The sequence below is a fragment of the Vidua chalybeata genome, chromosome 7 (genome assembly GCF_026979565.1).
Source record: "Vidua chalybeata isolate OUT-0048 chromosome 7, bVidCha1 merged haplotype, whole genome shotgun sequence".
NCBI lineage: Eukaryota > Metazoa > Chordata > Aves > Passeriformes > Viduidae > Vidua > Vidua chalybeata.
Window position 1 is genome coordinate 20,676,197 of NC_071536.1, and position 24,117 is coordinate 20,700,313.

The following is a 24,117-nucleotide window of genomic DNA, read 5'->3' on the forward strand; positions in this document are numbered from 1 at the left end:
TTTTTTCCCTGTAGAAGAAATGGTTTGATGTCATACCTCTCTGCTTTTACTGTTTCTTACTTTAAAAATGCATGGTCTGGTAGTTTGGTGGGGCTCCTTAATAAGTGGGTTTGAATGGAACAGACTTCTGGGATGGAGGGGAGTCAGTAATGCTAATTTCAAAGCCCTGCACTCTTCAGTGTGATGTTGCTTAGCAACCCATCTTCCAGTTTTGCCTTTGATGAATAAAAGAGGAGAGTGAAGCTGTGGTTTCTATTGATTCATTCACTGGAACTGAAAATCTAAGCATCTTGTAGCTATAGCAACATAAGCCATAGGTATCTCTTCTTCTCTCTTGTCCCGCTTTTCATCTGCAGGTACAGAATGCCTAGAATATCTTTTAGAGGAGATTAAAAGATTTTTGGTAACACTGTGCTAAATACTATTTTCTGGTTTCATTTGCAACTTTTTTTAGATTTGTAGAATGCTAAAAAGATGGTCTGGAAAGTATCATTAGGCAAAAATAATTAGTATAAATAGCCAAAAATAACTAAACTAGTAAGATTCTTAACAAAAATAGAGTGGAAAGAATTTGAAGGGTTTTTTTTTTTTTTTTTTTTCCCATTTCTGGGCTAGGTTTGACTATTGCAAATAATTTCTCAAATATGGCTACAGCAATTTTTAGAAAGGCTATAGACTTCCCAAAATCACGCAGCTCTGGTTTAGTAACCTAAAATTTAATTTTGTTATTTATTAAATGAGTGAGTAGTTTTATAAGCATACTTTAAACAGAGCTTATAATGTTAGACAATTTGCTGAAGATTTTCTTTGAAAAGTGACATTCCAGCAAAATCTCAGTGGCAGTGGATTCTGGCTCTTCAGAAGTTGATGATAACTCATTAATGTGTTCCATATACTGAGCTGAAAGGGGGAAAAAGAGGAAAATAAGAAAACCTTTCAGTAGCGAGTACTTCTCCATCAGCTTTTGACTATGGCACTTTTCAAAGATCTTAACAGTGGTTTTGCTATCTAGCTTCATTTGCTCTGTGGTTTTACCTCTTGATTCATCTTGCAATGAAATTAGAACTCCTGGGTTTTTGCAACATTGACCTGCCATAAAATGTTGAGAATTGGACCATTACTGCAGAAATCTCTTGATTCTGTCTCTGCTAAAAGTTGTTGCTAATTATGCGACACGGTCCTTGCTAAAAGAGAAGCTGTGTGAATGGTCTAAGTCTTGTTCTGAGGTGGGGTTTTCTTTGATACTATTCTTGATGGCTGGGGTTTTTGGATTTTTTAAGGAGTCAGTATGCCTGTTGATGCAGGCTTTATTTGGGGAAACAACAGATTTTTAAAAGTTCACTCTAGAAATTTGCCTTACATTAATTTTGTGCTACAAAAGTTGAACACTGGCTATGCCTGTTTCAGGTGCTGTAGTGCTTAGCATCAGCTGTCAAGGTTGTAAGGAAGGATTTTAACATCCTAGAAATAACAGAATCTATGAATTTTGAGAGATTCTAGTCTGAATCTATATTAAGTCTCCCTGGGCAATATCAATTCCTAAAAAAACTGGCATCACCATTTTTGGCACTGCTGTGACACAAATCAGTACAACTACTGCCAACTCCCCTTCTACTTGCTGAGCACGTTTAGATACCTGCGGTTCAGCAGCTCAGAGAAAGAAGTTTTGAAGTGCTGGAGTGAGGTGGTGATTATGCTGCTATTATTTGAGCGTACAAAGAAGGGGAGACTCTTACACTGTTACAAGAGTGCAAATATTACTTTGGATTTTTTCTCCCCCACATCAAACCATGCTTTTGTAGAAAAGTGATTTTGTACCCATCTCTCTGGGAAACTACATTGTGAAGAGAGCTCAGTGTGGTAGCCCTTCTCCCAGTCTGTGATGTCACCCTCAGAGGGATTTTGTGTTTTGTTTCCCAGCACTGGGAGTGCTTGCTCAACCCCATCTTGCCAACGTAACGCTTGGGCGGTTGAAGCGAGCCCCGCAGCCGCGGCCGTGCGGCGCTGGGTGCGCGCTCGGCGGCAGTGCCGGAGCGGCGCGGCCGCGGGATGGGCGCAGCACGCGCACCTGGGCGCCAGGTGAGGGCGGGGCGCGGACGCGCGAGCGCAGGCGCGGCGCCGGCCGCGCGCACCTGGCGGGCGCGGGGCGGAAGCCGCAGAGCCCGCCCGGCTCCGGCCTCCCGGGGCTCCGGTGCCGCTCGCTCGGCGGCGCCTTCGCCGTCCTCCCGCCGGACGAGGTGAGTGGGGGAACCTCGGGACGCACCGCACGGCGCCGCTCTTCCTTGGCCTCTCCAAGGGCTGCGGCGAGCGGGGGAGAAGCGGCACCGGACGTTGCCCCACCGCCGGCCGCAGCCCTGCGGGCGCGCCCGGCGGCTCTCGGCAGGCGGGCGGGAGCCGTGAGGTCCGGGAGCGGTCCTGGGGGGGGCGCGGGGCCGGGGCTGCCCTGGGGGTTCCCCTCAGCGGCCCCCTGGGCGCACGCCCCACGCGCGGTGCCCTCAGCTCCCGCCGAGGCCGCCGGCCCCAGGGGCCTGCCCGGGACCGGGCCAGCCCAGCCCAGCCCTGCGAGCTCCGCTCCGGGGCAACGTGGAGTGGGGGAGCAGCCCGGGCTGCCGCCTGTGCGGACACAGGGCTCCGGGAGGTGCCGGCCGGATGCACTGTCCAAACCGAAGGTATTGACCGAGGGAGGTGTCTCTGCCACGTACGGATCCCGCCCAAGGGTTTGCCCAAAGTACCGTGTTGATTCGGGACGGCGGGGTGATTCCAGTTGTGTACATTGCCAGATAACTCTGGTGTATTTCATCCTACTCAGAGGGCTTTTAAAGAGTTACCGCATTGTCTCTCCACTCCGGCAGTTTGTTAGTCTTCTGCACAGCAGGTGACAATACTTACACAATGTTTGCTTAGGTCTGGAAACTGACAGAAGAAGTGTACTTTAAATTTAATAACCTCAGTGTCATGGATTTTTAATTTTTTTTTAACTTTGTGTAAAATACTCCTTTACAAAGAAGAATTTGTTAATAAAAATTTTAGTTGGTTAAATAAAAAAATCTTACTGGAAATACAAATATGTATGCATCTCAGTAGTGTTGTATATGTTAGTCTTCTGTAACAAAAAGACCTCCTTTGTTTAAAAGATTATCAATTATATTGATCAATTCAGTCTTGACTAAAGGCAGTGGTACACTGCAGAGCTGCCAGACTTAGAGCCTGAGACAAAGCAGCGAACTTACAGGGTTTGGTTTCCTTTTTTAGCCAGGTTTGCTCAATGGCCTGGTCAGTTTGGCATCTGCCACTGTCATCTTGAGGCTTCTCAATAACAGAGCAAAGTAAAAATTAAGTTAGTTACGGAGAGCCTGAACTGCTATTTTTGTTGCACTGTGGGAAGGAGCAGAAGACCAGTTTTCCTTCTCCTCCTCATAACTGCTATTGTCACTTGTCCCTTTTTTGGGGTGGGGTAATACCAGAAGCAGCCCGGATATCTTGAGCCCTGTCAAAATAGGAACCAAGGTATAATTGCCTTCTCTGTGACATTTCCCTAGTGTCTGTGATTCTAGGTGACACACTGTATTGCTTTGAGATATTTTTTTTTCTGCTTTGCAAAGTTTGCTGCCTGGTTTGCCTGTTCGAAGAGCTGTTACCAACTCCAAGGTTTTCCCTCTTTTGGAATCAATGTAGACAGTCATGTTCACGGTATGAAATGCTGATCAGTTGCCTGCCAACACTTAAGAGTTTCTCATCCTAATCTGCTCGTTGTTGTGCCTGTCTTCTACAAGATCTAAAAGTGCCTCAAGTTTCTAAACTATAAAGTGCTAGATTTTTTTCAGTCATGTAAAGCATGGATCTGTTCACTTGCTGTCTGTCTTACTATTGTCTGATTTTCCCTAAGACTCACTGAGATCATGCACCATAGGAAATAGTTCTGCTTACAGAGAATCATATCACAAAACCACTGACAGTGATTTAGCAATTAAATTTTAGCATCAGTGACTAACTACAGTGGACTAACATTATTCAGTAGTGAGATGTATCTGGAAAGAGACACTGAAGTGGGGAGAGGAGGAAAGTGAAGACAGCTGTCTTCCAACAAAGATTGGTTTAGCAGTCACTAACCCTGTAAATCTCAGTAAATCTCCCATGAGGAGACTTTCTTTGCTTTACGCTTATCACTTAAACAAAAGTTTAAGGCCAGTTAGAAAACTGTGATTTTAAGACCTACACTTGATACTTGGATGTTTTGGTTATCTTAGAAACATTGCTATAATCAGGTAAACAAACTAAAGTCCTCTAGTTATGGTCCAGACATTATCTTCTGGTGCTTAAATGAAAATGAGACACTAATCCTTCTAAGTTAAAACAGCACTTTACAGCTGCTGTCATGCTCACTTTTTCATCATGGCATTTTTAGGGACAGTCTAAAATAATTTTAATGGAGGCCCAAAACAATTTGACCAAAGAAAAAAAGGAAACTACAGAGTTGAGTGAAATTTAAATTTGAGATAAGTGCATGTCATTTACATGTCCCAGGTCTGTAAAAATAAACCATAAATATTTTTATAACATATGGTTACTGTGTATTTTTACTGTGCTATCAATTGTCAAAGGGAATTGCCTGTGACATACAGTGCTTGGCTGTAGAAAAACGGTAGTAATGCTAATTTTGAAAGAGCATGTGAAAGTTTGAGTTTGAAGCACTTCCATTAGAATACATAGGAGGAGGTTTGGTGATGGTTTGTTTGGGGTTTTTCCTCATGTCTTTTTTTTTTTTTAATCTAAATGAAATTGCTGAAGGAAATACCTGACCAGGTTTGTTTTAGCAAGCAGTGCTGCTATTGCTCAGAACTTCTTCAGCTTCTTCAGTAAATTCCTCCAGAAGGTACAGCTTCTCCTTTCTCTGTCATAATCGGTGAAGCAGGTTTCATCCCGTATTCACTAGAATAACCTGTGCTCTTAATGTTTCTACAATGAAGGTTTAGGAATTGAACACATGCAGAATTCCTCTAACAACTTTCTTTAACTGGCTGAGCTTCAAAGAATGTACCGGGAGAAACAGCACCTGGTGTTTGTGAATTTCTATTTCTTTTAGGTATGTGTACCCTATTTAGAAGTGCATTCAGTAAGAACTGACTGAAACAGATAAGCAAGTGTGGAGATGGAAACGAAACAGCTGATTCTGTTTCTCATTTTCATGTCTCTTTAGTCTTTAACTTCTGTACATTTCATCATTTGTTCCTTTATTTAAATCATGAGCTAATATTCTTGTAAACAGTAGCATAGTTTGCTAAACTTAAGCAACTTGTTTAATTATCCCAAATTTCTGAAGTGCTTTTGAATGGTTTTTATTCTATGAAGAATCTTCATATTCCATATAAAGCTAGACCTTTATGAAGGGTTCACTCTGAATTGGATGATTCTTAGTCTGTCACCAAAGGTGCTTATGTGATTGGATGTTCCTGTGAGATGAACTTCTAGGAAGTGCAAACAATTTTGTTCAGTGATTTTTTTTTTTTTTTTTTTTTTTTTTTTTTTTTTTTTTTTTTTTTTTATTTGCCAGTAGAAAAAAGCATCAATTTCCATGGTGGTAGAAGATGAAAATATCATTTACCAAACTGATTATTTCAGTAACTAATGTTTTAGCAGCACCTACATTGATACTCATGCAAAGAAAACAAAAAGCCCTGTTTAGAATTTTAGATTCAGAAATGCTAGTAGTGGAAGTAGCACTTCTTATAGTTAAAATATCCTGAATATCTTTGTCGGACTTTTGCTGATTTGGTGAGAGCAGTTGATCATCGTCTGGTTTCTTTGGTTTTTTTCCTAAAGTATTTGCTTAGTGTTTTTATTCACACCCACCTTCTGATTAAGGGGACTCTAAGGATTGAGGAAGGGATTGTATGCTTTGATAACAAGGAGAAATGGACAAACTTTTTATGAGACTGTGCTTCTTGAATTATAGAAGAATTAGATCAAGTTGAAGCCAAGTTATGTAGTTAAATGGTTTTGATTAGAATAATTCTGATCGATTTTTCCCCTGTTTTTCCCATTTTTAGGATTTTTGTTTTGGTTTGGTTTTAGTATTTTTACTTATTCTTTTAGATTTTTATGTCCTGTAAGCAATATTGTCAGGAAACATTTGAAACCTGTTTAACATTTGTATAGAAGAAAAGTAGATTTTAAAATACTTTCTTTAAAAAAACTGAGGTCAAGTATGTTGTTATTACCTAACCCTAATGAATTTTGTCTCACATGATTGGAAAGAATTTCTGCTGATTTGTTTTAATGATACTTTCACTTTTTAATAAAATATTATTCTCTACAGTGTTGTTTAGATCAAGCTAATTCAGTTTTCTACTTGTTGGCTACATTAGCAAGGCTTTCTTGTAAGAGTTTTTGCAGACAGTCTGACATCAGAACCAGTGGGTGGCATAATGTAACATAGACTGCATTGAATTCTCACACTGCCCATGTGATGTGGTTTGAAGTAGTGTAGCAGCTGCTTTTTGGCACTTCTAGAAGCATTCAGTAGTACATTTTAGTTTTCTGGTTATTTTCTTCAAAAAGAAAAAAAAATCCAACTACAGATGTTTAGGGCTAGTTATTTCAGAGTGCTGTTAGAATCCAGACTACTATTAGTGAAAATAACACTAATGAATAGAAGATTAAACGCTTTGCTGAACAGTCACCCCAGGGAGTTTAATCATGCCACATACTTCTTCATCATGTCCTGGAGGATTGAATAGTAGCTTGGTCTGTGTTTGCTGACACATTGCTATGTCATGAAAATGTGAGAGGCATTTGTGGAGAATAAAGATTGTATTTCTGACTACAAAATGATCCTGGTAAAAACCCTAAGTAAAATACAGCTTTCATAGCAGAAGTTCTTTGGACAATGCAGCTTCTGTTCTGGAAACTGCTACTCTTTTGTGCGACAAAGAACTCTTCTCATATTGTAAGCAATATCCCTATCAGATATTTTGTCAACAAAGCTACACTCAGCATTTGTCTATATCAAAAGGTTTTGCTGTATGCTGTGGCAGTCAAGCCTCTGTCCACCTGGTGTTTGCTGCACATAATATTCCAAGGCTGTCACTTGATCCTTTCTTAAAGAAACATAATTGCACTTGTTTCTCTGCTTGGTATGCTGGTAGAGTGTACAATCCACACTGAAAGGGTTAAGTTGTGTCTTCCACAACCCACCTAACTCGAGGGAAGGTTCTTTTCTAGGGACAGACACATTTCCTATAAGTTTTGTGGTGACATGCTCCACATCTCTCTTGTTTCCAATACCTCTTATGACATCATGTATTTAAAATATATGTATAGATAGATAGAGGTATATATATTAAGATGTTTTCTTTCCATTTGAGGAAGATATATGTATGTTGCTTATTGATTTCTAAGCTTTAAGATTTACTAGTATCTTATGTGCTTGTACATGGTGCACTGTTGAAACAGCAATGTGATTTTTCTTTTTGATGGTGTTAGGAAATCATTCCTGGTTAGCAACCTGCAGAGACTGTAGTCCCTGCAATGCTGGGTGCTGATCTGTACTTAGAGTTGGTGTTTCACGTTGTGTATTGCATTCTCATGGCGAGGTTAGGAGGTGAGGATGACTGCACAGGTGGCCTCTGTGCTGAGAGACATGGGGCTGCCCCCCCACTGCCAGTCTCGTCCAGGGCTGAGCACAGCTGGTTCCAGCCAGCAGTAGAATAGACCCACTGTTGGCCAAAGCTGAGCCACCCAGTGTAGCAGGTGGTGCCTCTGTGATGAGGTATTTAAGAAAGGGTCAAAAATACTGCACAGCAGCTGTGAGAAAGAGTGAGAAAAATGTGAAATTCTGCAGAACCCAAGGTCTGTGAAGAAGGAGAGGAGAAGGTATTCCAGGCACTGGAGCAGATATTCCCCCTACAGCTCATGGAGAAGACTGTAGTGAAGAATTTCTGTGCAGCCCAGGAAAGGACCACCCCAGAGGATGTATCCACTCTTCAGCCTGTGCAGGACCCCAGGCCAGAGCAGGTGGATATACCCTGAAGAAAGCTGCAGCCTGTGGAGAGCCCATGCAGGAGCAAGATCCTGGCAGGAACTGTGACCCATGGATGGCCCATACTGGAGCAGTTTATGCTGAAGTACTGTACTGCAAAGAGAGAACCTGTGCTGGAGCGGGGGGAAAGTGTGCAGAGGAAGAAGTGCTAAAGTCTTACAACCTAACCACAGCCCTTATTCTTGATTCTTTCTGCACCACTAGGCAGAAAGGAGAGAGAAGAATTGGGAATGAAGGAGTGAAGCTGAGCCAGGGAAGGTAGTTTGAGCCTTTGTTTCTCACCACCCTACTCTATTTTTAATTGGCAGTAAATTCAAATTCATCATTACAAGTCTGTTTTCCACGTGACAGTAACTGGTAAGTGATCACAGTGTCCTTAGCTCAACCCATGTGATTTTCCATCTTTGTCCCCACTGTCATGCTGAGGATGGAAAGCAAGAGAGTGGCTGGGTTGGTGTCTGGCAGCCAGTCAAGATCAACCCACCAGACATTGTGAGAAAACAAGAAGACATTTTTCAATCTGTCAGTTTGGTAATTTGGTGGCAATCCTTTCATTGGGAAGAAAGTTTTTATTTGTAGTGTTCCATATAAAGGTATCCATATTGTAGTTCAAATGTTTCGTCAGTAAGGAAAATTGCGAAAATAATATGTGAAGTGGACTGGTTTGTTTGGTTTGGTGTTTTTGAAATTTTCAGTTGAGAAGCATGGTTTTTGGTACCTTTTAGTATGATCTGATATGCTTCCCCTCTGCATTCTTTTAACAATAACTCTATGGTAAAAACACTGTATTTTGAATGTATGGGTTTATTAGGCTGACATAAGCTTTGAAAAACAGTATAATGTGAAGAACTCCAGATGCTTAGTTTCTCCTGCAGATTCTCCTGCAGAAAAGCAGGTAAAGGGTTGGGGGGGGGGGGGGGTTGTTTTCTCTGACTTGTATCTCTTCCTGAGTATGTATTACTCCAGTTAAGATCTACTTGTATTTCAGAGGAACAAATAGAAAAGTAGTTTTTGCAATTTTGTGGTCAGTAGTTTGCAAGTGGGAACTAACTGTGTTTTTTAGCTAGATGCTGTTTATTTCTCTTCTTGATTCACATACATGCAATTTAGACAAAAATTCTGCTATTCCCTGAATAGCTATTCCAGCTATTCAGGCTGGTGGCAGAATGTATCCCCTTGTAAAGTGCCAGTTTGGCAGATAGAATTTAATTCAAATCACTTGGATTTTGGTAGTCCTGAAATATCTTTCATAGTTTCATCTTTGAAAGCAAGTGAATAATTACTTGTCTGTGAAAAAATAATGGTGGAAACTTGAAAATTGTTGAAATAAGTTGATTGAAAAGTCTTTCATATCTTTTAGTTCACTTTCCACATGGCTCTTTCTGACATGCAGCTTGAACTAATGTATTGATGCCACCTGTTTGTCTTCTGTCCCATCATTTAACTAAAATTCCCTGCTTCTATAAGACTTTATTCTAATTTCAAACAAACTACTTGGAAGAAAACAAACTTGAAGCAGTGGCACTGTGTAGAAATGTTGTTTTATTCGTGATGGTATGCCTGATTTCTGTGTTCTTCTATATGAAGTGTATTTAACAAATAAAACCCAAAGCAAAAAGCAGGGAAAGGGCATTTTGGGTATCTTAGAACTAGGTTTGATGTATATTTAAGTGATGTAGCATGCATAATGTTTGACTTTTAGGAGCTGTGAATTAATTCCATTAATTTCTTATGGCTTTACATAGTTGAATATACTAGATGTCTAAATTAATACTATTTGTTTTAATTTACAGGTGTTATAATTTCAAGAAATGCTGTGACATATTTGAAGAACAACACTCACAGAAACTTCTGTTGTGTGAAAATTTTTATAACTAGAATGGCCTTGAAAAAGACACATAAACTATTTAAGACGTTTTTTCACTGGAAACTTTGGAAGTTTAGCATTATTGTGTTTGTCTTTCTGGTATTTTTATTTTTATTACAAAGAGAAGTTGGTGTTCAAGATTTTAAGGATGAAGCAGGGATTGAGCCAGTTGTTGGAAAGAAAAGTCACGTATTAGGTCTTATGTTAAATGCTATGAACAATATCAAAGGTGCAAAGCCAAAAATGCAGATAAAAGCACCCATTAAGCAAACTAAGGTTCCTGGAGAGAGACACTGTTTGCCAGGGCACTATACTCCAGTGGAACTGAAACCCTTTCTAGATCGGCCCCTTCAAGATCCTAACGCTCCTGGAGCTTCTGGCAAAGCATTTAAAACCATCAACTTAAATTCAGAAGAGCAGAAAGAAAAACAGGTTGGAGAAGAGAAACACTGTTTTAATGCATTTGCAAGTGATAGGATTTCTTTACACCGAGATCTTGGACCAGACACTCGACCTCCTGAGTAAGTTGAAATGTGTATGTCCTGATAGTTGAAAAACTTCTCAGAAATACAGCCTGCAAAGTGATTTGAGTTCAGCAGTAGGTGATAGTTTAGGAAAGTGTCCTAGCTATACATAATGATTGGCTGTACGTAGTGATCCACAGTGCCAAAGCCAAGAATGTTTAGAAAAGATCATTTCTTTCATGGTTTTGAATTCAGAGTAACCATATTTAAATAAGGTGTTCTGATTTTGCCTTTAAGGCTAAAATTTCTGAGTAACTTTCAGGAAGCCTGCTTAGTTTTATTTAGAATAAAACTAAAAATGTGGTTTCAACATTTTTCCAATTAAAACACCACCCCTCATTTTTTTAGCATTCAGTATTAGTAAAACTACATCGTTTAATTTAATGAATTAGGAATGTAGGTATAATTTAATAAATTTGGATTTGTAAACTGTTGAACAAGGGAATGGATGATCTTAGCAGCAATCTTGTAATATTGAAGAATTTTTTTAATTGTAGACTGTAGGACTTGGGGAAAAAGGGGGAGTGGGTTTCAGTTATGAGCAGTCAGTGTCAGGTGAAATGTTGTCAGACATCTGTGCCAGAAGTGGCTGAACTGACTGAGCTGCTGCTGATGCACACAGTGCAGCTCACCATAACCCCTCCTAGAGCATAACTGGGGAGGCTTTGCTTGTGTATTTTGTGGGGCAAGGACTGTGGTTATTACCTTGGGGTGTCCTCCAGGCCCTAAAGCTGACAGACCATAAACATTAAGTGTGCAACTTATGAATACAGCATTGTCATCTTGACTTGCCATTGGATCTAAAGTTATGTTTAGGATATGTCAGTCTTGAAAAAGTATGGGTTTAAAATTGTATCCTTGAATGGGACATGCTGCCCTAAGGCTTACATAGCATTTCTACAAAGCTTTGAAATTTGAATTAGATAGGTTATATTTTTACTTGCAAACTCTATATTTTTCTAATAAATATTCTTCTTTGTATTCTTAGGGTTCAGCAGTAATGGTAACTTTTAAGTTAGCTCAGTCAGTACCTGCTGCTCTCAATAAAATAACTTTTTTTCCTGAAGAAGGCCTGGGTATTATATGAAATTTACTCAATATGTGTGTGAGACAGAAGCAAAACTAAGTTGTTCAATTCTCTGTCATGATACTTTAAAAACTATTCTGATCAGCTGCTCTAGTTGAAGTACCTACCTTTGCACTCCAAAGCTAGGACAGAAAGCAGAAAAGCAGAACTATTTAATGTCTATAGTTATAAAGTTCTGTACCAGAAAAAAAAGTTTAAGAGTTTGAGTAAAAAATTGTCCATTTTGTAACCCCTGACACTTTCTAATTTGTAGATGCATTGAGCAAAAGTTTAGGCGTTGCCCACCATTGCCAACCACCAGCATTATCATTGTTTTCCATAATGAAGCATGGTCAACTCTGCTCAGAACTGTCCACAGTGTGATGTACACATCTCCTGCCATACTGCTGAAAGAGATTATTTTGGTGGATGATGCCAGTGTAGATGGTAAGAAGTCTTCCTGCTTTTGCTTTGTTTTTGTTTTTTTTAATTGAAGAGGTTAGGATTGCAGATAAATTAGCTAAGAGGATCTTTACCACTATTGACTGTATAACAGTCTTCTAAGCGGTTTTGTTTCTTTCTCTTTTTTTTTTTTAATAAAATAGCCCTCCCCCACCTTATTTTTCCATAAGGTAGTCAAATATGAAATTCCTGTGCTCTAAAAGGTTTTTAAACTCCATTTCTGCTTTTTCCAATTCTGATGCTGATTTGCCTGCATAACTGCTTGCATGACAAGTAACTTTGTTATTTGTGTTTCAAACCAATTGCAATTTGTAGAAGAAAGTATCCAAGTATAAACTGGCCCAGACTTGTAGAAATTTGTATTTTATCATAGTGGTTGTCTTTATGTAAATAAATTTCATTAATATGAAGGGCAGTGTCTTTATCAGAAAGCAAAAATTATTTAATGGCAAAATAATCTTCAACGGACTAGTTGAGTCTCAAAAATAATTAGATATGTACTTAGTGTGATCACAAATGCAAGTTCAAAAAACTTTGCAAGTCTGTATTGAGTGCTTTGGGACACTTGGATGTGAAGTATGTTCAGTAGTACAGTTTAATACTAAGGATGGGCAGAATAAAAAAGATGTGAGATGTTTCATGAGAGATGTGGGTTTTTTTCTCAAAATCTGAACACTTAATTAGTTTTTTATATGGCTTCTGTGGCTGTTGTAAATACTGTAGCCTTTGAAAACTGTTTAAATGTGCCATCATTAAAGAAAGAATTTGCATGTTCTGCAGATAATGTAAGTACGCGATCCATTTGCTGTGAAAATGGAATTGGTATTCAAATGGTTAGCACTGCAGCAGAGATGGACTAGCACATCCTTTCTTGTTCAGAATTAATATAATGTTCCATCTCCTGTTCTCTGCTGGTCACCTCTTCCTACACCCCTACCCCCAGAATACTCAGCCCTTAAAAATAACTTCAGGAGATAGGAATTCTTATGGCTTTGACACTGAGATGATTTCTGGAGTGAGTTGTTTATCTTGTTCACTTAATAGTGTAACATTTGGGCAGTGGCATGTGTATACGCTGAATATCCTGACACTGATTTCTCTTTCCAGAGTACCTGCATGATAAACTAGATGAATATGTGAAACAGTTTCAGATAGTTAAAGTAGTCCGTCAGAAGGAAAGAAAAGGTCTGATCACTGCACGGTTGTTGGGAGCTTCAGTAGCAACAGGAGAGACCCTTACCTTCCTGGATGCTCATTGTAAGTGTAACCTGGAAATATGTCAGGTCAGGTTTATAATGCTGTTGTCTTTAATTTAATGTTGCGTTTTTTTAATGAATTATAAATGTTAGCAATATATAATCTTTTCTATTGCTATTTCATATTATTGAAAGTATAATTAGCAATGCTATTTAAAAATAGTCCACATTGGCTTGCTGGACATGTTAAAACATACCCTGTGTACTACTTCATAGCCAAGCAAAAATTCAGTCTTCCCACTTTCTCCACAGGTGAATGCTTTTATGGCTGGTTAGAGCCATTATTGGCAAGAATAGCTGAGAATCCTGTTGCTGTTGTAAGCCCTGACATTGCTTCTATTGATCTCAATACCTTTGAATTCAGTAAACCATCTCCTTATGTGCATAGCCACAACAGAGGAAATTTTGATTGGAGTTTGTCATTTGGATGGGAGTCTCTTCCTAAACATGAGAATAAAAGAAGAAAGGATGAAACCTATCCAATTAGGTAAACATAATTTGAATACTATTTAAATCCTTCTGTTTTCACGGAGTTTATCTTATGAATGATAGTTTGTAAATAAATTAGTTTTTCAAATTAATATAATCAGACAGCATCTTGGATGTTTTTTGTAATACTTTCTTTAAGAACCACATTTTAAAACTTTCATAAAAATATAGCCTCATCAAGATAGTAATTGCTCTGCATTACTTCTTCTACATACAGTGGAAATTGCCTATATCCCTAGAGGGGAGGCGCAGAGGAGGATTATACACAGTTATTTTTCAGAGACAGTACAATGATTCTGTCTCTTCATTCACTTTACTTGAAAGAATGACAAAAAGGGTCAGAGCACCCAGATACTCGGCTGATGCAGTAGTGCATTTGATGATAATTGTACCTGCTTTGTCCACAGACAGGTTACTGGTCTGTAGGAGTTGTACTTTTGATCGATTTCCTCCATACAGAGAAAATTTGTTTGCTTTCCTGATGCTTTCTTTTATACCAGCAGTTGTTAGTCTGAACAAGTTCTTAATAAATGGCAATAAGCTGTCAAATGAGACTCTATGTGAGCATATTTAAGTGCTAGAAGTATTATCTATGCCAGGAATATGCATGACTGTAGTGAAATACTAACAAGTGCATGAAAAATTACTGGAACAGTTGCACCATGATTTCACGTCTATATTTAAAAAAAACCCTACTGTCTTTCTCAGTAAAATTTTGTTTTTGCAGAACACCTACCTTTGCTGGAGGTCTCTTTTCAATATCAAAAGACTACTTTGAACACATTGGAAGCTATGATGAAGAAATGGAAATATGGGGAGGTGAAAATATAGAAATGTCTTTCAGAGTAAGTTTAGCTCCGTAATTAGCAATTGCCTCTATGCTGACAGTGTACAGGGAACTTGAAAACAAATTAGTATTAGATATTGACTCCTCTGCTCAATCAGCCAACTAGGACAAGGAAAATTGAATTACTAATTACCTATGAAATAAAATACAAACATGCTCATTAAACTGCTTTTATTTTTTTTTAAATGATTTTAGGGTTGCTATCTTAAATGTATGTTTTCAGGGTTTCTATGATTAGGAAATTCACTAATGGTATGCCTGATACATGTACTCTTGCTAGTGGTTTGATGTGTTCTGGCAAACAAAAGTATTACTGATTTTTTTTTTTCCCACTCCCTGAGTTCTAATTGCAGTGTACTTACACACTAAATGTTATTATTAGGTATGGCAATGTGGTGGACAGTTGGAGATCATGCCTTGCTCTGTTGTTGGCCATGTCTTTCGCAGCAAGAGTCCCCATACTTTCCCAAAAGGTACTCAGGTGATCACACGTAATCAAGTTCGCCTTGCAGAAGTGTGGATGGATGAATATAAAGAAATATTTTACCGAAGAAACACAGAGGCAGCAAAAATTGTGAAACAAGTAGGTGGTGGTGGTGGTATTAGAAATCACACTTGCTGCGGTGAGAGTTTTGGTGAGCAAAAGTTATTTATTGACAAAGTATGTGAGGATTCTAGATATCTTAATGAAAAGACTGTTTAGTTTGCTTAATGCTGCAGCCCCAACAGACATGAAAAAAACTTAAGTGTTTGGGTGATGAATGTTGATTTTATATGGTGAGGTTTTTATTGGTGTTTTTTTCATACATTCTCCTGGGTTGTTTGCATTGTGCAGGTACAGGAATTACCAGAAGAACAGGAGAGAAACTAATGGGTGTAGACAATGTAAACTAACTTATTTTCTGGAGTGAGAAAAATGTCTTGTTAGTTTCAAGTTGCTTAGTATTCTTACTGAAAAAGCAGGTTTTGTTGTTCTTTAGCAGCAGAATAAAAGTTACTTGATGATGGATAACCATCCTGTCTCTATCTGCTTAAAAAGTCAGTTATTTTCAAGTAAACATGTATTTGGGGTTGAGGTTGAGTGTTGACTTGTTTATTTTGTAAGTTTTCTGCCCAGGTAGAATTCTAAGTTTTCTTTTAGAAGCTGTTTTTCCCCCTTCACGTGATAAATTTTTATGACTGTTGTATCACTGAAAGCACTACATTTCCTCAGCATGTTCAGCAGCTAAACAACTGAATTTTGTTTGGGAGATTCTACATTGTACTAGATATTATGCTACTTATTTCATCAATCCAGTTTGTTTCAGGTTACACTTTTAGAGAGATCAGTTGGCTTTATGGCTGTAATCAGTATGGTCTTACTTGCACTTTCCCACTTCATGGCACTCTGTTAAAACTTTCTTGGGACTAAAGATACTTTTATGTTTTCCATCTTGCAATGTATTTTCCTTGCAAGTGCTTTGAAATGCTGCAGGCATGTCAGTGGTGTTATGACACTGAAAGACAGCAGTAACTGTAGTAGTACAGCATTAACAAGAAAAAAATCAACAAAGGAAGCTTAAAACTTTCTAGTACTACACAGAAAATCATAGCTTTACATGTGCAAAGTGAATGTTAATATATTTATCTTCCATCCTTCCTCCTTTCCTCTAACAGAAAACATTTGGAGACATATCAAAAAGACTTGATTTAAGACAGCGCCTGCAGTGTAAAAATTTTACCTGGTACCTCAATAATGTTTATCCAGAAGCGTATGTGCCAGACCTGAATCCTTTGTTTTCTGGATATGTAAGTTTAATTTTAACTACTTTCTATATTTTTCATAGTCCAGGAAGTTTGCTAATCTCTTGTACTACCTTAGCCATAGCTTTTAGACTTTAGCTATCTTTAACTGCTCTAGGGTTTTCTGTCACTACTCTGGACAAAGAATCTCTTCTGCATACCTTTTATAGCTTTGTCAATAGCTGTGTCATTTTCATTTTTCATTTATGTCAAATGTCTTTTTCCTTGCCAAATAACTTTAGACATTGCATTGCTAAAACAAACAAAAAAGTAACCTCTTAGCTTGAGGTGAAATGAATTTTTAGCGTGTATTTGCAAATAAAACTTCCCCTTCCTCCTGTTTTAAATATTTTATGTGTATCTGTTCAAACTGTGATTTGAATCTCAGTAACATTGTACAGAGCAGGCTAATAACTCCATGTGTGACTGTAGTTACTAGGCTTTTAGTTGGAAAAGATTACCTGAGGAAACAGGATTTTTAGATTTGAGCATAGCAGAAAGTAAAAATGAACTAACAGCTGTAATTGTTGTTAAACTAAAGGTGACTTTTGTCTATGACTGAGACAGTTTGAATTTCTGTGATTCCACTGAGCTTTTTTATCCTGACAACACCCTTTCTTTAGTTAAAAAATATAGGTAACCGCATGTGTCTGGATGTTGGTGAAAATAACCATGGTGGCAAACCATTGATTATGTATTCTTGTCATGGACTTGGGGGAAACCAGGTAAAATATTTAATACCTGATTTTTATTCTGTCTTCTACTCTAGCTTTATCATATAAAAACTTTAATTTTAGAGAAATTGACTGATTTTTAATATACAATTTCTCTCTCCTTATCTTCTACTTCCTTTATTTTCTTTAACAGTTAATTCCTATATATATATATTTAAAGAAAAATTCCATACCACTCGTCATGTCGTGTTTCTAATGTTTTAACTGCAGTATACAAATTCAGATTTCAACACTTGCACTGCTTCACTTGCCCTTTCTTTTCTGTGCAAAACCTTTTCATGCCACCCTTACTCCTGTCTTATAAGTGTTGTCTTCTTAATTCTTCCTTTCCTTATGCTTCCTCCTATTGCTTCTTTCTCTGTCACCAGGACTCGCACTGTCAAGGAAGATGTTGGTTGGAATCCGGCCAATGGGAGACCAAGTGTCCAGGCCTGAGCCACCTTCCCTATCACGCTTGCAGCCTCACAGTGTGAGGTCAAAGTGGCCTATCCTGTACTGGCTAATGCAAGTGAATAATATGATTCCATTTGTTCAAGAGGAGCTCTCTTTGGTCCATAGCTCTTGGAGCAGCAATGGTGCTCTGTTCCTTCTACAATATGACTTGCAATAGATGTCAGATACTGAATCGTTCTCTCATTACTGTAACACTAACAAAAGAACATCTCCTTCCATGCCCAGAAATGCACACTTCTCTGTTGCCCTTAAAAGTGATCCTTAATAATTAAAGGTCAGCAAAGGTCTAAAAGTTTTTATTAGAATATAATTGGTATCTTATGGGGGGGAGGGTGTTCATAATTTCTTTTCAATCTTAAAAGACATCCATTGATGGCACTGTGGCACATAATCCTATGGTGATATTTTCTTCCTAATCATTTTTTGTGAGACATGGCATGCTATCTAGATTAAGAACTACCCTGTTATGTTAGCTTTTTACGGGATTGAATTTGGGGTTTTATTCGATTGTGGATTAATACTATTTAATATAAATAATAATAATAATATTAGCCTTTTCACATTGTCACAGTGTTCACATTTGGGAACACTGTAGAAGGACATTGTATTAAGAGATCTGCTGTATGCTTCTATAGTTCTCTTAAGTTATCTTGGGCTATACTAAAATTCTATTCTTTCAAGTGTTATGTTTTTTGTTTTCCCTTCTGCTACAAAATAAGTCTGAATCCCTTTAAATGCTGGCCTTCAGAGAACTGATTTTGCTGGTAATGCTTAAGAGATGCGTATTTGCTTACTTAACCCTTCTCATTACAATGCTTTGTTTTCAGTTGTCCTCTGTTCTTTACCAGACTTTCAGCAGTGTAGGCTGATATTTTCCATGCTGTCATCTTCGTCTATAGATTTGAAATGGGAGTAGAAAAGAGAACATAGTTTTCAGAGTTGTACATCAGTTGTGCATTATTCTTCCTTTTTAGAATATTGGAGGCTGGAAACATGCCCATCTCAATATCCAAAATTAATAAAGTTCCAAACATAGCTTTCAAGTCATTATTTTCAGGGCTTGCAGAGATGAAGTTCCAAAAATAAATCAGGACAGATTAAGTCAGTTTACCAGATGAAGAGTAAGTTACTGTGTCTGAGAGCTAAATGACTAAGCAGGTCACTCCTTCACTGCCTGTTTTGAGGACTAATGTTGGTCATAGAGTCTTAAGAGTGAGATGCCTGTTTGTTCCTCAGTGCTGTTCCCATTGTCTCCAAGGTAGTGAGAAGGTGATTGCTGACCACTGGAAAACAGAAGGCCAAGGAGGGTAACTGAGCCTGGCCTTAATATTCAAAGGAAAGATATGATGAAGGTGGCTGACATCCAGGGGCAAGAAACAGTAGCAGTGAGATGTAATGTTAGGGACTCTGCTGGTAAATGTGGGAGAAAAGGAAGAGAGACCTAATGTTAGGTTAGGGCTGAAGGGGTAAAAGAACAGCTGCGTCTGTAACTTTTAGAAGTAAATCCCTGTTAGGATCAGACTTACAGGTGAGCCTTAGGAGTACTCTGCTGTCAGGAAATCATGGTAAAATGAGCTCACAAAATACATGCTTATAATTTTCTAATGGTTACCTCACAAGAGGATGTAACAGCATCCTATTGTTCACATTTATTGTTTGGCTCAAGCAGCAAAAGTTGGCATACAGCAATCAGTATTGTTTCCTGTGACAACTTTTCTTTTTGGTTGCTCTAAGAAAAACCAAAATCTAACAACAAAATTTATTTAATTCAGATTTTTAGTTAAGAAATGCCAAAATTTAAGTTATCTTAAAATATCTTTACTCTTCAGTTTGTCTCCTTGAATTATATAAGGCCTGTGTGGGAGTAAGATTTTGCATCACAGTACACATGCAGCAAATGTTATTTCCAATTTATACATACTAGTATAAATTAGTATTGCATTACTACTAAAAACTGCTTTTAGTTTTGAAAACACTTTTGAACTGTCTATGCTAGAAATCAGAGGAATTATTCTGTAGTCTCAAATTTTTGAATAAGAAATGTATTATTTTGTGATGGGAATTTGAAAGGCTTAATTTAGTTTAATACTTTTCTTGTTGTTTATTTACCAAAATTTTTAAAAAATTATTTAAATAGTACTTTGAATATTCTGCACACCACGAAATTCGCCATAACATTCAGAAGGAGCTTTGTCTGCATGCTTCCAAGGGACCTGTGCAGCTTCGTGAGTGCACCTACAAAGGCCAGAAAACCTTTGCTGTTGGGGAGGAGCAGTGGCTGCACCAGAAGGTACATATCCTGTGCAGTGAAATGGCATTTTTATTAGTTAATTTTGGATTTTCCATAAAAGCAAAAACACCCACAAAACAAAAACTCTGAAGCCAAAAAAATGTAAGTTTAATTCTGGCAGGAAAATGGAGGTTTCCGTTACAGATCAAAACTTGATGTCACTAGTAGGAATGTCACTTAAAAAAACAGTTGATACCCTTTAGTGTGTTTGTCTGGACATCCACCTGGAAGTCAGTTCAGATGTTTGGTATTTTTAAAATATTTTACAAAGTTTTCCTAACAAAGCAAGTTGGCACTTATATACTGCTTATGTATTTTCTAGCCCCCTCTGCACCACCTGTATGAGCTTACTCTTTAGCACCAGCTTGGGGGAAGAACTGTGGGGGGAACTAGCATGTTCATTGTTTGTTCACTTTTTTTTTCCTCCTTTTTTTCTTCACTTTAGGATCAAACTCTATACAATGAAGCACTACATATGTGCCTTACAGGAAATGGAGAGCATCCAAGTTTGGCATCCTGTAATCCATCAGACCCTTTCCAGAAATGGATCTTTGGCCAGAATGATTAAGATTTGATATTATAGGCCAGAAGCATTTTATTAAAAGAAAAGAACCATTCTGAACTGTGATCATATACATATACTGGATTTTTATGTGATAGTTTAAATGCAAAATGTTTAAACAGTTTCTTTTCCCTCTTAAGTTGGATATAAAATGTGTCATAAGAGATTCCCTGGGAGTCTGATATACCAAAGATAATTGGGATCCTGGTTATATTTTGTTTACAATACTTCTATGATAAGACTTTATATGTTGACCACTGATTTATGGATCCTATTAGTTCTCTTATCTTAGGGGCCATATGTGGGGTTTTTTTGACGTACTGTAAGTACTTCTGAAGAAGACTAATTTTCTCTGTAGTGTCGTGAGAAATTATTGTCTACTGTCTAAAACCCAATACACATTATATGTATGTTTTTATGCTCAAATGGCTGACTTTTATTTTTTTTAATAATTTACTCAGTGAAACTTTCTCAATATTTTTTAAGTTTCTTCACTTGGAAAATTAGACCATCAGGTCAAAGCCAAATAGGATACCATATTGTGCTCAGCTTCTAGAAAGTCAGTTGTTTTGTAGAAGAAAAAAGTAATTCTCACTAAAATATGTATTTATGATTATTTTTATGGAAAATCTGCGTTTTTTGATACTAATCTTGTTTAGCCAAAACTTCCTGTATAGGTTTTTTTATATTTCATGGACTTAAAAAATTATTACAAAGTTGTATTTTAGTAGGCTTCTGAGCTGCTTAACGTTCATACATTTTTTTAAGCATTCTGTTCATTGCTGCTTTTAAATTACATGTTATCTAGTAAACTTCTGCCCCTCCTTCTAGTGATTTATGCAATATTTACCTCACAGGTTTCTAATTTTATCCATAAGTAATTTCTTGTGCCAACACTTGCATATTAATATTTTTTTTCTTGTTTCTGTTTCCCCTTTTGCAAAGGATTGATATCAGATTTATCCGTCCGAGTGAGACCTTGGCATTCCTAACTATTCTGCTGATTATATAAAATAATATAGCATAATCAAATATATAATAATTTTTTTAAAACTTACAAAGCGAAGACAAAAGTATTTGGCTGCATGATCAAATCTAAAGCTGAGAATAAATTTGAAGGCGTGGGTATTAAAGTCTGAATAGGACAAAAATACACCAATAATAAATCTGTTCTTTTGTCCTAGCATTAAATAATATCATTACAGATAAATGCTAACTTAAGTCTGGTGGGTGAATGGATGATGATGTGGGTTTTTTTACTTCTGTGGTGGGGAAGGAGCCTGTTCGTAATTTAATGGTACCTGATTAATGAGTTCATTTTCTGAATAACAGCAAGAAAAATTTCTTTCAGTACTTATAAGTTATCTAAAAGACAAAAAAGTGTATAAGCAAGGACCAGTGATAATTTGCCAGAAGCTTTTTAATGCTAATTTATTTTTCGGGCTTGATATTGCCTTTGAGTTGTGTCTCAGCTTTTGTAAGGCTTTTGGAGACACCTGTTGAGAGTATCCCATGAAGTTAAAGCTGTACGACTAAAAGAACTTGATACAGAGTGAACAGAAATTGTTGAAAAGACTGTACCAGGAAGGATTATTTATGCCACTGAAACTGGAATGGGGTGTGGAACAACATTGCACAAAGATCTGCCTGTATCCTCTGATGTTTTCATTTGGTAACGGAATGCAAAGCATTATTACTTTTGCAGATCAAACCAATATTTGAAGGCCAATGTATGCACTTGATAAAATAGGGGAGTTGAGTAAAAATATAATGCAGGTCAATGAGAAAATTGTTGAATATGAATAGAGGATGGGAGATTACACAGAGAGCAGCTGTGTTGTGTTGAACCTTAGGTATGGAATGGAAACTCAGTGTCCAAGGAACCTGTTCTAGAAGACAAGGTATTTAACGTACCAGTTTAAAAGTACTTATTCTTTTCGTTCTCAGTTCATGTTAAACAGAAAATGCATTATTTTTAAAATCACTAAAGGATAATTTCTTCATGCAACCTGTTTCTCTTAGAAGCTTGTCATACTGGGATATGCACATATGAAACACAATTTATCTGCTCATTATCAGTTGGGTTTTTGCCATTTGTTTGAGTTTTTATTAAGAGCTAACATTTCAAACCAGGGTAGAATTTAAATTGCAAGGAAGCAAGTGTTCTGTTGCACTTGGAAGTAGGAACCTCTTCCTAAGCAATGCTAGAGAAGCTCCACTTTGTATTTTTTGGGTTTTTTGCAGATATAGCAATATATGTAGAGTTTTTTTGCAGATATTAGGTATAGCATTTCACCTAGTTATTATATTTTGTATTTAGTTCTAGATATAGAAAGGGAAATTAATCCTGTGATTTTAAAATGGTCTTTTAAAGATTTTCCTTTCATTTTTTGATACTTCTTTTCCGGACTAACATAGGTCACTAGTACAAAATACATACAATATTTTTTTATGGCATGTTAACTATCATAATTCCTTAAACGGTGACATTTTAGTCTGTATTTTGCAGTACCTAGTACAGCAGTTCAGTCTTACTTGGACTCTCTACAAACTGCCAGAAAAGACGGAAGCAGATCTATAAGTAGAGGAAAATTTTAAGTGACTTTTTTTGTTCTGTTCTGTTTGAAAATCTGAAATTAATTTTTAGGTCACAGTGACTACTGCACTTCCCAAATATTTGTGTGTGTGTGTGTATAGGGATCATATAATACTAAAAGAGCAATAAGAGATCTGTAAATATGACTAGAAGTTTAGGAAGTTGGATTTCGGGGTTTTTTTTAGCTAATAAAAAAGGAGCAGCATCTTCTGGCTGTTGCTAATTTTCTCTTGAAAGTGGCTAATAGTTTCTAATCATTAGAAAAGCTTGCTGAAAAGCAGTGTGTTGCAGAGGGGTTCTCTGGCTCTTTTATGTCTTTTGGGGTTTTTTTTAAGCCAGAAGTCTTTCAGTAATACTACAATGCTCTTCTCTGCCCCATGAAGGGGACAAAGGTGAATAGTATTGCATAAGCATCATGTAAAAATTGGTACCTCAATCAGATGGCTGTATAAACTGCTGACAGTTACTAGAACAGCTGGCATCAGTGTTAACCTCCATCTCACTGTGCTCTCTTACACATCCTGGGAGTAACCACAAGTGCTGAAGAAGGCTTGACTTCAGGCCAGGCCAGTTGAGCCACGCTCCCAGCAGGACGAAGCAGGTCATAAATCTTTTGGGACTTCAGGGCCTGTGGCTCTGGGTACTACTGCCTGAGAACAACTGGTCCCTACAGGTTGCTTGTGGTTCCACCTGGTTATGACACCATTCACTGCAGTAGGAATTTGCCAGCCTGCCATACTGGAGGATTTTTTTTTATCCCCCTTGGGAATAATTGCTGCTTTACTCTAGGGTGAGTACAGATAACATGAGTGCTACTAACAGATCAACTTACAAGTGTTAAATCTTCCTACTTCTGAGTGGGCATCCTGGGAACCTGAATTAGTACCAGTGTTGAAAGTTGTTTTTTGTTGTATCAGTATGGCTTAGCAAGCCCTGGAGCAGCCCTTTTAGCCACAGTTCATGGCAATGCCAAAAGCAGTCTAATAGCAAATATGGGACTCCCAATAGACCTCTACCGAGTGATACCCTAATTCCTTTGAGAACTTCTTTATAATCTAGAGCACAACAGCTCATCTTTATAGGTTTTTAAACACAATTTAGCTATACGTAATTCATCATATAAGCAAACTTAAGGACAACTTGCTTTTTAT

The 24,117-nt window shown here is 37.7% G+C and overlaps 1 protein-coding gene and 1 long non-coding RNA gene across 4 annotated transcripts; one reads left to right on the forward strand and one right to left on the reverse strand.

The window, feature by feature from the left end:
- Positions 1-710: 710 nt before the first annotated feature.
- On the reverse strand, positions 711-1,899 carry LOC128791063 (uncharacterized). The gene is made up of 2 exons (XR_008431955.1): positions 1,637-1,899; positions 711-900 (listed from the first exon to the last, which is right to left on the reverse strand). It is a non-coding gene; the product is annotated as an uncharacterized LOC128791063 (long non-coding RNA).
- A 246-nt stretch (positions 1,900-2,145) lies between these two features.
- Positions 2,146-23,171, forward strand: GALNT3 (polypeptide N-acetylgalactosaminyltransferase 3). 3 transcript variants are annotated; one of them, XR_008431914.1, is made up of 11 exons: positions 2,146-2,237; positions 9,832-10,426; positions 11,770-11,942; positions 13,065-13,214; positions 13,466-13,700; positions 14,430-14,547; positions 14,932-15,132; positions 16,206-16,337; positions 16,955-17,056; positions 17,434-17,792; positions 19,656-19,736. XR_008431914.1 is itself a non-coding variant. In XM_053948159.1 (11 exons), exons 2-11 carry the CDS (start codon positions 9,918-9,920, stop codon positions 20,374-20,376), a joined length of 1,896 nt encoding a protein of 631 aa, XP_053804134.1. In that variant the 5' UTR covers positions 2,146-2,237; positions 9,832-9,917; the 3' UTR covers positions 20,377-23,171. The 3 variants fall into 3 exon arrangements, 2 of the variants coding, with proteins under 2 accessions (XP_053804134.1, XP_053804135.1); XM_053948159.1 differs by lacking the exon at positions 17,434-17,792 and adding an exon at positions 20,254-23,171 and having other exon boundaries at positions 19,656-19,808; XM_053948160.1 differs by lacking the exons at positions 14,932-15,132; positions 17,434-17,792 and adding an exon at positions 20,254-23,171 and having other exon boundaries at positions 19,656-19,808.
- Positions 23,172-24,117: the final 946 nt, after the last annotated feature.

Coding starts and splice junctions, on each gene's coding strand:
- GALNT3 (XM_053948159.1), top strand. CDS start 9,918: ATGGCCTTGAAAAAGACACATAAACTATTTAAGACGTTTTTTCACTGG. Junction 11,943..13,064: donor GGATGATGCCAGTGTAGATG/GTAAGAAGTCTT, acceptor TTCTCTTTCCAG/AGTACCTGCATGATAAACTA. Junction 13,215..13,465: donor TACCTTCCTGGATGCTCATT/GTAAGTGTAACC, acceptor CTTTCTCCACAG/GTGAATGCTTTTATGGCTGG.